The following is a 16,312-nucleotide window of genomic DNA, read 5'->3' as shown; positions in this document are numbered from 1 at the left end:
AACTGACTGAACAGAATTCAACTATATATATATAGACAATAGATTTTCAAATGGGTCTGCACCTCCATTTGAAATTTTCTAGGGGTCTGCACCTCCATTCGAAATCTAGGGCTCCACAAATTAAAAATGGTTGAAAACCACTGATCTAGATTAAGCTCTTAGATTTATGTGTGTCATCTTTAAAAAAAAAAAATGCTGATAAAATGTAAATAAGTCTTAAAACGCATACTTTTCTCCACAGGAGTGAGGAAGTAGCTACTTTATCAACAATTACATATATGTTGTATAATTATGTTACTATTAGAAACGGGGCTGGTAGCCTGGCCTATTACTAGGGTTGCCTGACCTTATAAAACCCTGTTTTCTGTTTTTATAACTTTGCCAAAATAATTTTTTTTTATGCCAGGTGTGTGCCTCAGGCCAACGGATTGATTGATTTATTAAGCATTTCCGTTAAAATGGTTCAGCTCTTTCAGAACCTAGGCTAGGAAAAAATACCTTATTTTGCCTGTGTTAAAAAATTCTAGACCTTTTCTTTGAAAAGCTCTAGTACCCCCATACATTGGTGCAAGAACTTGAAATTTGGCAGGGGCGTCCTGTGTGTCAGGAATTTGCCTTTTGCCATCCTTGTGAAGATCTGCCCAAATTTGGGCAAGTTGTAAGCCTTAGAAAAATCACAGTTCATACGTGCTGAGTAGATATTTCTTAGCTTTTAGTTACTAAAATCTCTAACAATTCCATCTACAATGAGCATGCTCCAGCCCTAGAATCAGCTGGACTTTCCCTGCAATTTCAGCTTTGGGCTATAGTTGGCTGTACTGGGTCCAGGTCTGGACACCCAGGAAGACTGTCTCTACTGTCCTCTCAGTGACCCTCTGCTGGTCCTAAGAAGGGTGGAGGAGGAGGATTTCTGATTCGAATGGAGAGTGGACAAGAGCTGTACCTGTTGTTGGAAATAGATTGGGATGAGAAGACTGGGACTGAGAACCCAGTGGGAAGTGGAGATGGATCTGAGGTGGAACAGTGTGAAGGGGGAGAACTGGGATTGGCTGGGCAAAGAGACTGAGACAAGGAGCTGGGGGCATATGTGGTAAGAGTTGGGACTGGGAAGCAGTGGGATAAAGAATGTAAATGTGGGCTGGGGATGATGGGAGGCTGTGAAGGGAAATCAGATGAGCAGCTGGGGGAAGAGGGGAGACTGGGACTGGGATGTGGGGTCCAGAGGGGTGAGATTAGGACTCGCTGGCCCAGGCGATTGGGACTGGGATGAGAAGCCCAAGGAGTCGATACTAGGGGTGGCTAGGTGAGGTAAGTGTGACTACGATGAGGATCTTGGGGTGGGGAAGACCAGGACTGGAACAAGGACAGGTTGCATGGGGAAGGTGCGAAAGGGGTCAAGCTTGGGGAAAATGAGCAGACGTGTCTGTGCCCAGTAGAGTTCACTCCCTTGCAGAACCAGAATGGAACCCAAAATTCCCAAGGCTCACCATTCCTCTGCTGTCCTCAAATATCTGTGTAACCCACTGGCAAAGTGTCCCATCCGCCTTTAATGCTGCTACTCCTGCTATCATGTGAACAGTTAGCTCGAGTCGCAGGGATCTGTGTGGTGGATCTGCTGATGAGCCATATGATTGTCAATATGATGCCATGTGATGCGTTTTGTTTTTAAACTAGAAAACTGCACACTCAAAACTATGTTAAAGTAACAGTAAGGTTGCAAAGTCAAGCACTCAAAAGTTAGCAAATGCTACACCTGAAGCAGGAGTCTTGCAGCCAACCGTCTTCTTTACTACACAACCCTCATTCATCCTTAGTGCACTGAATGATGCATAGTCCTCCCGAAAAAATATTGTGATCATGTAATTGAAGTTATATTGTTATGCATACGCACATAGGGGCTGAATGAATTCTGGCATTTCCTAACTTTGGAGTGCTTGACTTTGCAACCTTATTTTAATGTTCTTTTAATGTAGTTCTCTCTCTCTCTCTCTCTCTCTCTCTCTCTCTCTCTCTCTCTCTCTCTCTAGTAGATAACATGCACAATGATAGTTACTAGTGAAAACAAAATATTTCTTTATTATTTTAATTTTATTAAGAGTTTTCAAAAATAAATATTCACTTTTATTTGTAGGGTGGGGAATTCAGGTGTGGGTGTAGGCAATATGACTTCTATCTAGCATTCCACAATCCACCCAGCTGTGGCCTAAGGGAACATGACTTGGAAATAGTATACAAAGCCCTGGTTATTGTTTATCTGTTCATTGACTCTGAATAGAGTTACCAGATAGCACCTGTGAAAAAACGGGACAGTGAGTGTGGGGAGGGGGATAATAGGTGCCTATATAAGACAAAGTCTCAAAAAACGGGACTGTCCCTTTAAAAACGGGTCACCTTAACTCTGAACATACTTAAGATGTATTTGAAAACAAAATCTTGCCTTGTGTACGACAAGCACTGTTGTGTACGACGAGCACTGTTGCTCTCATAGGGATAGAAGATCCGTCTCTGCACTGTTACACCCATACATCTCTACTGATGTCTGTTGAGCTGTATGGGCATAAGTGGTGAAAGAATTTAGGCAAGTCTTCTTGATGTACCTTTATAATAATAATATGAGGAAAACTATTACCCTTCAAACCTCCAGATTTTATACCTAGGTAAGAGAAGATGCACTAAATTCAACCTTATAACAACTTTTACTGTGAATATTTTACAGTAAGTTGCTAAAGGAAGTAATGTTCAATAAAAGAAAATAGAAGACAGATGCTCCTCAGAGTCTGTGTCTGTATGCCATGTTTTATCTCTTTTAATCATAATGGGTGTGAGGTTGGTGTGGGAGGAAAGAGAGGACAGTCTAGTGTGGGTGGAAACTGAGAATAGTCTTGTCATGTCATAGCAGAAAACTCTGGTATGCAAAGAAAAAAAAAGAAAATGAAAACATATTGAGCATTAAATTGTCAATGGCTGAATGATTTTCTCAGTTGTGTTATTCATTTTATCAAGCTGAAAGAAAATAATTCACTTTGAATTAAAAAACTACTTCAGTTAAAAGTAGTAGTAGCTAGTAGACTAGAATTCTTGTGAGCTGATGTATAAGGATATTTACTAATTTACTAGATTAGAAAACTTGAGCTATTAAATCAGCATTATATTTTAAAAACTCTGTGGGCCCATTTTTCTCTGAGCATGAGCACAACTCTGGGATTTTCAACCATATACTCTGAGAGCAAGACTGGATGTTTTTATTCCATTATTTACAGTTCAGCACCTTAGTTGATAATAAAAATGAGAGAGAAAAGATTATAGAAACATCAGAGTGCTGTTCTTCCAATAGGAAAAAGTGTGTGTGTGTGTGTGTGAGAGAGAGAGAGAGAGAGAGACTGTACTTCCTCTGAGCACTCATTAGGGTGGCATTCTGTAAAATGCCAGTGCTAAGGGTTAATAACAAATTTCCACTGTGTTAGTAATTGGTACTGCGACAGCACCTATTCTAAGATGTAGGGACAGATGGCAGCAGTGAGCTGTCATCTCAGTTTTTCCTCAGTAAGAATTTTTGTTTCACTAGTGAGAAAATAGGGAACCTTCCCATAGGAACAACCTGGTATTACCTTGATTTGTCAGTATGCATGTGTGAGCACATCTGTAGTACATAATTGGACAGAAAACATAAGTAAAACATGTTGTCTCTGCAGCTATATTAATAGCCCACATTAGCAATATGTATAAAAAGAAAGTAATCTAAGATGTACGTTGTTGGTAGACACACCCTGCCTGCTTTGGCATACATTTGAGACAGGGGGACTTGTTTTACTTATAATAAATTTGTTTATTGGCATGCCTAGCAAACCATATGTGTCCAAGTCAAGCCCTGGTATTCTGAGAGCCAGTCACCCATAATTCATGTAAATATAAAAAGAATTAGAATATGCACTGTAGAGCCTTGAAGCTCTCAAAGCTGTTAATAGTGCTTGGTTCAAAGGCTACTACTGCTAGCTGAACCAATCAGAATTTGTATTCTAGTTGGCAATAAGCTAACGCGCTAAAATAAATCACCTTGTCAATTTTCCACAGTTATCAGTCTCAGGTACACTGCAGCATTTAAACTTTCAGATTTGAAATCTCATGATTTTAAACTGTGTTTGTTTTATTTAAAATTTCATTAAAATAAAAACGGTGTTGAGAAGCATTAATTCCCCTCTGCACCTCTCATTATGCATTAGCAATTAGCTCTGCTTCTTTCAGGTTGATGAATTTGAACTTGATCAATTATCTGATAGTAATTACTAGTGCAGAGTGATTACTATTGCTAACGTGGCATTCTAGTTTCAACATTACTGTCATTTCAGACACTTCACAGCAGTACATCTGTTTTTAAAACCAAAGAAGGGTTGCTGTGGCTTGTCCTAAATTATTTTTAAGCCTAAGGTACCAATACTTTTTGAGTCAGCACAATTTTGTTCTTACTAGTTTTAATGTTAGCAGTGCAGTAAATCAATATACAACCTGACAGCTTGAACTTCTGAGATGAGCAAAAACAATAAGATAGATTTGATTGTAAGAATGTTGCTTCAACTTTTCCTTGTTTCTTGCATACAATGCAGAAGCTTTGTTCTGCAGCACTAGAAACTAAAGTTGGATCCTCATGCAAAAAGGTCTAGTGCCATTTGGCAAAGCATTAGAAAGTTGGATATTCTTATGAGAGATCTATACATCTTTGGGCTGGAGTTCCCAGGGAATCCCAAGGGAAATTCAAGCAGGAACTGCTCTTTACTTTGCATCCTCTCCAGTCCCCCAAGATTTCCAGTGCTTCCTAGTTTTGGGTGGGTCAGAAATTATTTTAATTGTTTACTGCTGGCAGTTTTCTAAGTGGTATGTAGTACATGTGTGGATGTGATCTTAATCTTAAACATGGGACTCTGGAAAACCGAGAAGTATGGGAAGTTACTTTTTGAATATGTAAATTCACGTTATAATATCATTAGATCTGTGGCCATCTAGACAATAAGAAGCCCAAGAAGAAGAAGAAAATTTAGAAGTCCCTTTACTTTTCAAATGTCAAGATGTTTTGACCAATGAGTATACTAGGTGGTGGTGTCTAATTTGTGAAGCTGCTAGAGTAATTCATTAAGAATAATATTTATTGTAAATGATATTTATGATTTTTCAAGATATTTATCTAATACTCAGGTATAAGCTTTCCATTATTTGACTAGTTTTGCTTGTTTTTTCTTTTGCTCTGTGTTGGAACCATCTGTTGTTGAATCTGGGAGTTCTCCACAGGTCTTATTTGTCTGTATGTTGTATTCTTTAGTAATAATAATAAAAATATGAACAATAAAAGCCTCACCTGTAGTTACAAAGAGAAAATAAAGATTGTTCTCACATTATACATACCTTGGGGCATTTCTGTATTTCCACTTCTAGGTCCATATGAAACCAGGAAGTACCGAGTTTGTTATTGTAAATTGGATTGCATGAGAGCCCCAAAGTCTCAATCAGGTTCTCAGCCCTATTGTGCTATGTTGTATACAGACATGTAAAAAAGGGTGGGGTAAAGGGATTCAACATACAAGCAATGTGATCAGTGTGATGGGCATAAAACGTCTGGTTTTTTTTACGTTTTTGATCTTCTTTACATTTTTATTTATGCTAAAAAATCTTAGTTTTTTGAAGGGAGGTTATGTGAGCTTTCAGTGAGGGGAGAGAGGGAATGTTGGAGTGAAAAGGAACTGAATAGAGGGGGAAGGGGCAAAGGGGAAGAAAGAGAAGGGGGGTGAAAGGAAAGTGAGCAGCATAATGGCATGTTGAGTGAGGCTGGGCAGCTAAATTGTTGCAATGGAAGGGGAGTGGGGTTGGATGGAATATGAGCAACAATCAGTGGCAATACAGAAAATGAGAATGGGGAACAAGAGAAGTTATCCAATGTGTCCATGTTCCAGAGCTGAGTAAATTAGGATAGCGGGAGACTATGGATGCTCATCTGGCTGTTGAGGTTGCGCCCCACAAAAAGGACAGGAGAGAAACTTCTGGCCTCAGTCCTGAAGTTGGGTTCCTCTGGGTATACCCAGTGTGGGGAGCACAGTAGGTTGGAATGATGCTGTGAAAAAAGTTTGGTTTGAGTTTTTAGGAAAAAGCTCATAGAACAGGGGGGAAAAAACTATTCACAAACTCCTAAATGGTCTGTCAGTGCATTGGAAAAAATGTGCATGCACCTTATTCCTGAAGACCAACATTTTATTTAGCTTGGATTTATTTTAATGGACAGCAAAAAAGGGGATTGTAGACAGATACTTTATTTGCAGTGTATTCTTGTAGTAGTGATGAGTGACAATGTGGTGAATGCAACTTCGATGAAAACTTCTTGTTTAGCATTTGAAAGTTTTTTTTTAAAGTTTTATTTGCTGTATATTTGAATCCTCTGGCTGATCTGTTTTCTTCCTCAATAGGTATAAATGACCAAGGATTATACAGAGTTGTGGGGGTGAGTTCAAAGGTCCAGAGACTTCTGAGTTTGCTAATCGGTATGCCTCTATTTTATAACAACTTTTACCATGTTTTTATTTTGATTCATGGTTGATTTAATTTTAGTGCTGATTTTTATGTAATGTTTACATTTACTTATTTGTTATTTTGGGTCAAATTTTATCTTGCCTTACTCATTCAAATAGTTCTATCCTGCACTCACTGTGGCCTCTTGGCTGAGTAAGGCAAGCAAGTTTTAGCTGTTAGTATAAACAAAGAAAACATCCAAAAGGACCTGTTGGGACAAATCATGGGTGCGGTATAAGTAGGTTTAAAGGAGCCTGAGTTTAAATTAATCTAATCTACACCCACGGTCTGGAAGTGTAGAAAAGTGGTATATGGGAGGGGAGGGTCTCCTTTTTTACACCTTCCTTTTTTGGCTTCTACCTTTTTTGGCTCATGGTGAGTAAATGACATGAGCTTAAATTCCCTTCGGCCTGGTCTACACACAGGATTTCTATCAGTGTAAATATGTCAATTAGGGATGTGATTTTTTTTTTTTTTTTTTTTTTTTTTAAATAATATAGTTATCCAGGTACAGGGCCTAGTATGGGCACAATTATACCAGTATAAATGTGCTTCTACCAATCTAGCTTTCTTCCATATGGGAAGGGGGGATAAGCTATACCAGTATGAGCACATATATACTGATATAACTGCATCCACATTATGGGGGGTTGTACCACTTTACATACTGATATACTTAAAGTGGTATAACTCATGTGTGGACCTTAAGCTTGGTCTACATTTAAAAGTTAGGCCGACATAGCTACTTTGGTCAGGGATGTGTGGGTGGGAGGGAACAACCCCTGACCGAGGTAGCTATGATGACCTAGTATAGAGGGAGCTATGTTAATGGAAGAATACTTCCTTCCACATAACTGCTGTCATTGGGGGAGGTAGTATTCCTACTAGGGCTGTCAATTAATAACAGTTAACTCGCACGATTAACTAAAAATAAATAAATCACGATTAACACACAAAAAATTGCGATTAATCGCACTGTTAAACAATAGAATTCCAATTGAAATTTATTAAATATGTTTGGATGTTTTTCTACATTTTCAAATATATCGATTTCAATTGCAACACAAAACACAAAGTGTACAGTGCTCACTCTATATTATTTTTTATTACAAATATTTGCACTGTAAAAATGATAAAAGAAATAGTATTTTGTAGTGCAATCTCTTTATCATGAAAGTTCAACTTACAAATGTAGGTTTTTTTGTTACATAACTGCACTCAAAAACAAAACAATGTAAAACTTTAGAGCGTACAAGTCCACTCAGTCCTACTTCTCATTCAGCCAATCGCAAAGAGAATCAAGTTTGTTTACATTTACAGGAGATAATGCTGTCCACTTATTAATTACAATGTCACCTGAAAATGAGAACAGGTATTTGCATGGCATTGTTGTAGCTGGTGTTGATATTTACGCGCCACATGCGCTAAAGATTCATATGCCTCTGCTTTGGCCATCGTTCCAAAGAACATGCTTCCATGCTGATGGTGCTCATTAAAAAAAAAAAAATGCATTAATTAAATTTTTGACTGAACTACTTGGGGGACAATTGTATGTGTCCTGATCTGTTTTACCTGCATTCTGCCATATATGTCATGTTATAGCAGTCTTGGATGACGACCCAGCACATTTTCTTTTTAAGAACACTTTCACTGCAAATTTGACAAAATGCAAAGAAGATACCAATGCGAAATTTCTAAAGATAGCAACAGCATTTGACTCAAGATTTAAGAATCAGAAGTGCCTTCCAAAATCTGAAAGGGATGAGGTGTGGAGCATGCTTTCAGAAGTCTTAAAGGAGCAACACTCTGATTCGGAAACTATAGAACCCAAACCATCAAAAAAGAAAATCAACCTTCTGCTGGTAGCATCTGACTCAGATGATGAAAATGAACATGCATCATTTCACACTGCTTTGGATCATTATTGAGCAGAACCAGTCATCAGTATGGATGCATGTCCTCTGGAATAGTGGTTGAAGCATCAAAGGACATATGAATCTTTAGTGCATCTGGCATGTAAATATCTTGTGACACTGGGTACAACAGTGCCATGCAAATGCTTGTTCTCACTTTCAGGTGACATTGTAAACAAGAAGCAGGCAGCATTATCTTCTGCAAATATAAACAAACTTCTTTGAGTGATTGGTTGAACAAGAAGTAGGACTGAATGGACTTGGAGGGTCTAAAAGTTTTTCATTGTTTTATTTTTGAATGGAGGTTTTTTTTGTACATAATTCTACATTTGTAAGTTCAACTTTCATAATAGAGATTGCACTACAGTACTTGTATTAGGTGAATTGAAAAATACTATTTATTTTGTTTTTTACAGTGCAAATATTTGTAATCAAGAATAACTATAAAGTGAACACCATACACTTTGTATTCTGTTTTGTAATTGAAATCAATATATTTGAAAATGTAGAAAACATCCAAAAATATTTAAATAAATAGTATTCTATTATTGTTTAACAGTGCAGTTAATCACGATTAATTTTTTTGACAGCCCTAATTCCTATAGCAGTAGAAAAACCAATTGGTGTCTGCTATGTCTGCACTATGGAGTTATGGCGGTATAGCAACATAGCTGTGTTGGTATAGTCTCCATCAACACTTAAAATGTTACAGCTGTGCTGCTGTAGCACTTCAGTGTAGACCAGACCTCCAGACGTTTTAATCCAGACCTTGAGTTCCCGCCGGGGAGCGAGGTCCAGGGCTTGCCCCGCTCTGGTGCTCCAGCCAGGGAGTGGGGTCGGAAGCAGCGGCATGTCCCCGCTGCAGCTCCTACATGTTGGGGCAGCTAGTGGGCTCTGAACGCTGCCCCCGCAGCTCCCATTGTCTGGGAACCCTATTGCCAATGGGAGCTGCAGGGGCGGTGCCTGTGGATGGGGCAGGGTGCAGAGCTGCCTGGCCGCGCCTCCACGTAGGAGCCGGAAGGGGGACATGCTGCTGCTTCGGGAGCTGCTTAAGGTAAGAGCCACCCGGAGCCTGCACCTCTGACCCCCTCCCGCACCTTAACCCCCTGCCCCAGCCCTGATCCCCGCCACGCCCTCCAAACCCCTCTGTCCCCGCCCAGAGCAACGTCCTGCACCCCCAACCCCTCATCCCCAGCACCATCCAAGAGCCCGCCCACCCAGCTGGAGCCCGCTCCCCACCCCTAGCCCGGAGCTCCTCCTGCACCCTGAACTCCTCATTTCTGGCCCCACTCCAGAGCCCACACCCCTAGCCAGAGCCTTCATCCCCTGTGCCACCCCAACCCCCAATTTCGTGAGCATTCATGGCCCGCCATACAATTTCCATACCCAAATGTGGACCTTGGGCCAAAAAGTTTGCCCACCCAGGTGTAGATGGGAACGGTTCTCCTGCTGCTGTAGGTAATCCATCCCCCTGAGAGGTGGTAACTAGGTTGACGGAAGAATTCTTCAGTTGACCTAGCGCTGTCTACACTGGGGGTTAGGTCGGCTTAACTACATCTGTCTGCGGTGTGTATTTTCACACCCACACCCACACCCCGAGAGACATAGCTATACTTATGTAACTTTTCAGTGTAGACCAGTCCATGCTCATAGTCTACACTACAGACCTATATCAATATAACTACATCACTCCAGGGTATGGAAAATCTACACATAGTTATAGTGGCCTAACCCCCATGTAGACAGCGCTATGTTGACGGGAGAGTTTCTGCCATTGACATAGCAACCACCTCTTGTGGAGGTGGATTAACTATGCTGACAGGAGAAGTGCTGTATGTGAAGAAAAGCCTTCATTTAGACTTCCTCACGTGCATTTAGCAATGGGAAGCTTATACATCACCCTATATAACCCCTCTGAATTGGGCTCATCACACTAATGCCACCGGAATATTTTTTTCTTCTGGAAAACTTAATACTCATTTAGTCCCAGTAGTCACACTTTTCCTGCCACCCCATTGCCTCCAGAAAAGTGCTGGCATTTGGTTGAATTTCCTCACCTGCTTAATATCTTACACCAAAGTTATAGCCATGACTGCACAATGTGCAACATTTCCAAATTTCCTGTCCAGAGCACTGACAGTACATATGCAGTTGGACAAGACCACAGGGATTAGTTCATTTTTATGGAGCTTCCAAACCTGTCACTTGACAGCAAGGGTCTGATTCTCAGGGATTCATTGGTATTCAAAGAAGCTTGTTTGCAGTTTGCACCAGGCTCTTCTCCAGAACCATGCATGCTCCATCTGTGCTGATAACACAGTGTTCTTTGGCACAGCAAACTGGAGGAAACCAGCAAGTGAATTCATTTCATTACCCCAGACATTATGTGAATGACAAAGCGCTTTTATATTATACGCTGCTGTCAATTCAGTGCCACCTGTATGTCTTTTTTTTTTTTTTTTTTTTTTAAAGCAGGCTGTCTCTTCAGGAGTGATGATAAGACTTCAGGCTTGAGGGCCTGTATGTCATATCAATCTGTCATAATGACCTTGCTAAATAGTAATTTATATGATATCTTACTTTAATTAATCAATATTAACAATTCCCTGAGGTACTCTGTCAATGCATGTAAACCTGTCTGTATTTTAAAGCGTTGTAACAAGAAGGGAGTGTTAGGAAGCATAAACCAAGATTAATATAAACAACCAACACACAACAGATTCTGATAGCTGTTTAGCTGTGTTAGAATTAAAGACTCAGTAAGCAATAACCTTTTTTTAGCCATTAACCACGGGAACAATTACCTGTCATCAGTTGAAGAACCTCGTTAGAATGCATTTGCTACCATGGGCTGTTTTTGTTTTTCTACTCACTGGTTTATGTAGGATGTGCAGTTTTGGCAATCAGATTTTCCTCTTTACCATGAGTGGTTCCAAATTAAATAGACTCAGGTTCCAGTGGTTCAGTAGCAGAGTTTAATGGGGATTCCAGCATCTGATTTTACTTAATTTTTAAATTAGAAACACTTTTTTGCTCCTTTCCAAGATTCATGTAATGATTTGGAATGGAAAGATTATATTAATGTCAAGACAGCAAGAAACATCAAATAGAGAACATGTAATGCTATAGCCAGGTGCCCCTCCCCTCTCCCAATAGTTCACTGAAAGTATCATGATGTGATCCTGTTTGCATACTTACTTTTATGTGGTCTCAAGGAAGATTAGAGAAGGGTTTCTGTTTGTTATAGTGCAGAAGAATCTAAAACATCTGATTAATCTATACCCCGTTGTCTCTGAGTTTAAGTATCCTTGATAAAATCCTCCCTCCAGTGTCATTAAAAATAAAACAAAACCCCATCTTTGATTATCTCTGATTTAACTTTCAGGGTATTACCTTTTTTTTAATAAGATCTCAAAGAGTTTTCAAGCTACTTTTATTTATCATGGACCATCCAATGCATGTGCATCCAGAATGCAAAAAGATTAAAATAGACTTCAGATGCTAGGAATGGGTGGTGTTAGTATATAGCCTTTTTGTCTCTTTTTGGAAAAGACATAAAACCAGGAGAACCAGAAGAAGAGGTATATGGAAGGAAGGTGGAAAGATCTTAATTATGGGCCTTTTTCTGTAATACCTTACTCTCAAGGAGTCCCACCTGCCAGAGTAAAAGTTTGTGGAATCAAGCCTTGCTTATGATCATAAATTAAATTCAGTTAAAATAAATAAACATGTAATTCTGTAAAACAGACAGTATGTTCATTCTGTAATTGACTTACTCCTTGAATTTGTCTGTAACCTATATAGTGGCATGTTGTTCTGATTTTCAACAATAGTCTTGTTTAAATATGAATGGCAAAGGCTAACATTTTGTAAACAAAGATCTCATTCTTGCCTGAAATGGATATTAAATTAATCTTCTAACTTATTATAAACACAGATACAGAGTCACTAGTTTGTAGGTATCAGGAGTCTCAGTCTTAAGCCTTTCAGACTGCACTGTTGTAGTACAGCCAGCAGGATACTCAATTCCACTCACTATTTTGTGTATGATTCGGTGTAGCAATGTGTAGATTCTGTGTTTAGATGTTGCTTGTAATTATTAGAACTGGGAGCGCTGGCTGTTGGGAGTCTGAAAGGACAGGAAACAGGAAGGAGGGGGAGGAGTTGAGGACACAGAGTGAGAGTTACAGAGGGTGCATCAGCAGCTTGGAAAAATGTTTCCACTTTAAAAATAAAGTCCTGTTGAAGTTTGTTAGTACCTTGCCTGGCTGATACAACATTTTGGCGATGAGGATGGATCTTCTGCCTCTGAACTCACCTGCACCCTTTCTGCAAAGCCCATGTGAGCCTCCAATTGCCTTTACTGCCTGGATCCATATGTTTGAGACTTTTCTGCTTGCAATCAGTGCAACAGAGATTTCTGAAGTAAGAAAGCAAGCTTTGCTAATCGACTGCCTTGGAGCAGAAGGGCAGTGTATATTTTACACGTTTCCCCTTGCAGATGATAAATATGAGACTGCACTCACTGCATTAAAGAACTTTTTTGTGCCAAAAGTGAATGTAGTAGCTAATCGCTACAGATTTCGCCAGCATGAGCAGAAACCAGGGGAGACTATAATGCAGTATATTGCTTCCCTGAGGAGTCTGATTGTAACTTGTGACTTTGGGAATATGGCAGATGAGATGATTAGAGACCAGCTCATTGAGAAAACAACCATGCTTCGTGTAAGAGAACTCTTTCTTCTAGAACCACAACTTACACTAGAAAAAGCAATAACCATTGCTACTCAGATTGAGTCAGCTACAGCTGAAGCCAAAATAATGAGCAGGGATACAGGAGACACCGTCCAGGCTGTGACTCCTTTGCAGAAAAGTTCACTATCACTGCAGACAAACAATTGCAAGAGGAAAACTAATGAAAAGCCACTGAATCAGCAAATTCAAAATTAGGGTTACCATATTCAAACATTTAAAAAAGAGGACACTCCACGGGGTCCAAGTCCCGCCCCTGGTTCCGGCCCCGGCCCTGCCCCCGGCCCCGCCCCAACCCCATCCCTTTCCTGCCCCCATTCTAACCCCTTCCCCAAAGTCCCTGCCCCAACTCTGCCCCCTCCTCTGAGCACCCTACATTCCCCCTCCTCCCTCCCGCTCTGATCTTGGTTGGGGGTTGCTAAGTGCTTCCCTGCTCCCCACTCGCCCTGCAGCCTCTGCTCCCCCCGCCTGCCCTGCCCTTCCCTTCCCCTGCAGCCTCTATGCCCCTGCCTGCCCTGCTCCCCACTCGCCCTGCAGCCTCTGCTCCCCCCGCCTGCCCTGCCCTTCCCTTCCCCTGCAGCCTCTATGCCCCTGCCTGCCCTGCTCCTCCTCGCCCTGCAGCCTCTGCACCCCATCGCCTGCCCTGCCCCTGCGCCCCCTGCCCCTGCCTGCTCTGCTCCTCCTCGCCCTGCAGCCCCTGCACCCCCCCGCCCCTGCAGCCTCTGCTCCCCCCGCCTGCCCTGCCCCTGCACCCCCCTTCCCTTGCAGCCTCTATGCCCCTGCCTGCCCTGCTCCTCCTCGCACTGCAGCCTCTGCACCCCATCACCTGCCCTGCCCCTGCACCCCCTGCCTGCTCTGCTCCTCCTCGCCTTGCAGCCCCTGCACCCCCCCGCCCCTGCAGCCTCTGCGCCCCCTGCCTGCCCTGCTCCTCCTAGCCCTGCAGCCTCTGCACCCCCCTGCCGCCTCTGTGCCCCCTGCTCCCCACTCGCCCTGCAGCCTCTGCGCCCCTGTCTGCCCTGCCCCTGCAGCCTCTATGCCCCTGCCTGCCCTGCTCCTCCTCACCCTGCAGCCTCTGCACCCCCCCACCTGGCCTGCTCCCCCACTCACCCGGCAGCCTCTGCCTTCGGATGCTCAGCGGTGACCGGGGCAGCACAGGTCCCTGCAGCCCTGGCACACGCCGCACTCCCTGCCCCACGCCGCAGCCTCCTTTCTGCCACGCGGGGTGACGGGGTCGCAGGAAGGGTCCCCCAGTGGCCGGGGAGTCTCCGCCTGCGAGGGAAGCCCGAGCCGCTGTCTGGGCCTGGCCTCCCCATGGTCCTGCGGGCTTGGCTGGGGCGCGCGGTCCGTCCGGCCTCTGGGGGCAGCAGCGGCCCCTTCGCCGCTTTCTGTGGCTGCGCCCCCCCTCCCCTTCCCTCGCCTGAGCTTGCTACAATGTAGCCGGGTGGCTGGGCTGTGCTGCGGACCCGACGGGTTGTGCTGGGGCCGGTCGGACCCTGGCTTATGCTGCCTCCCTATTTCCCCGGACATGTCCGGCTTTTTGGCAGTTCCCCCCGGGCAGGGATTTGAGTACCAAAAAGCCGGACATGTCCGGGGAAATCCGGACATATGGTAACCCTATCAAAATACAGTAAAAGCATGCTTTCGCTGTGGATCCCCACAGTACCTTGCAAGCCACACAGGATGTCCAGGAACAGTAGCTCAGTGCAATCATTGCAAAAAGATTGGGCATTTAGCTAAAGTATGTCGCAGTAGCCAGTTCAATCAACAAGTGCATGCAGTTACAATACCAGATTTTACTGTGCTGAGCGTGGACAAAACCACTACTGCACATATTCCAGAACAGATAAAGTGCACTGTAAACATCTCCACCATACTCTCAGGCAAATCACACTCTGTTCAGCTAATGTTGGACACTATACTACCTGATTCCAGCTATTGGCATTACTTTAAATATGTGCCTCTTACTGAACCTAAACTTCAGTTTGGTGTGCTATTTGAAAAACCATATTCCAGTACATGGCTGCCTGCCAGCAATAGTTACTTTTGGTGGTTGCTGTATAACTGCAGAGTTCTATATTGTCCACAAAGGCACTCCTATCCTTGGCAGAGATTTATTGGCTGCTTTAAATCTCAGGGTAGTTAATGGACTAATTGATCTTCTTCAGCAAAGCACTCTTGCGGTACACACACTAGTTTCAGCTGGGACCCAACACCAGGTTGAGGAGAAACTCGGCTGTGCTTATGGGTTTCTGCATAAAGTTAAAATGCGGAATAATATGATGCCTGTACGACAGAAATTACGGCGCTTACCATTTTCAGTCAGGGAAGCTGTTTCAGAGGAACTTAGAAAACTTGTTCAAAAGGACATTATTGAAGAGATTAACTCCTCGGAATGGGTTTCACCTATAGTAGTGACACAGAAGAAGGGTGGAGGCATTCGCCTTTGTGTGGACTTAAGGGAGCCAAATAAAGCTATTGTGATTGACAACCATCCTCTTTCTCACATAGAAGTATTTGCAGAACTCCGTGGAGCAAAGATGTTTTCTACTCTTGATTTGCAGAGCGCATACCACCAGGTTATATTGCATGAAGATAGCCGAGACCTCACAGCATTTATTACACAAGGGACTATTTTGTTTTAAAAGTGTTCCATACAGTCTCGCATCAGCCCCAAGTGCCTTCCAAAAAATGTCTTTGTTTCTGAAGAATCAACATGGAGTTCAGTACTATTTGGATGATGATATTGTGTTTGGAAATACTACTGAGGAGCATGACAATAACCTGCAGTCTGTACTAAACTGCATCAGCAAAGCAGGCCTCAAGCTCAATAGGTCCAAATGCAAATTTAGAGAAACTGAACTCTCCTTTCTGGGGCATACAATTTCACAGGCTGGACTAAAACCTGATCCAGATCATATCGTGGCAATTTCAAATGCTCCTCCTCCAGCAGATTTGCAAACCTTGCATTCCTTCTTGGGTCTTACCTCCTGGTATGCAAAATTCATTCCCAGTTATGCTTCTATCATTGAACCGCTACGAGAATTACTACGGAGATGTTCAACCTTAGTGTGGACAACGGATGCACAAGCTAGTTTTGA

The 16,312-nt window shown here is 42.5% G+C and overlaps 1 protein-coding gene across 5 annotated transcripts in view; it reads left to right on the top strand.

The window, feature by feature from the left end:
• Positions 1–16,312, top strand: part of ARHGAP10 (Rho GTPase activating protein 10) — a 241,199-nt gene that overhangs the window by 137,049 nt on the left and 87,838 nt on the right. For all 5 annotated transcript variants that reach the window (XM_054030633.1, XM_054030631.1, XM_054030634.1 and 2 more), the window contains one exon: positions 6,447–6,521. In XM_054030633.1, the coding sequence (XP_053886608.1) occupies positions 6,447–6,521 (75 nt within the window). The remainder of the gene's footprint in view (positions 1–6,446; positions 6,522–16,312) is intronic.

This window comes from Malaclemys terrapin, chromosome 5, assembly GCF_027887155.1.
Source record: "Malaclemys terrapin pileata isolate rMalTer1 chromosome 5, rMalTer1.hap1, whole genome shotgun sequence".
NCBI classification, from domain to species: domain Eukaryota; kingdom Metazoa; phylum Chordata; order Testudines; family Emydidae; genus Malaclemys; species Malaclemys terrapin.
Note: the sequence above shows the minus strand (reverse complement) of the source record. Positions and strands in the feature narration are given on the sequence as shown.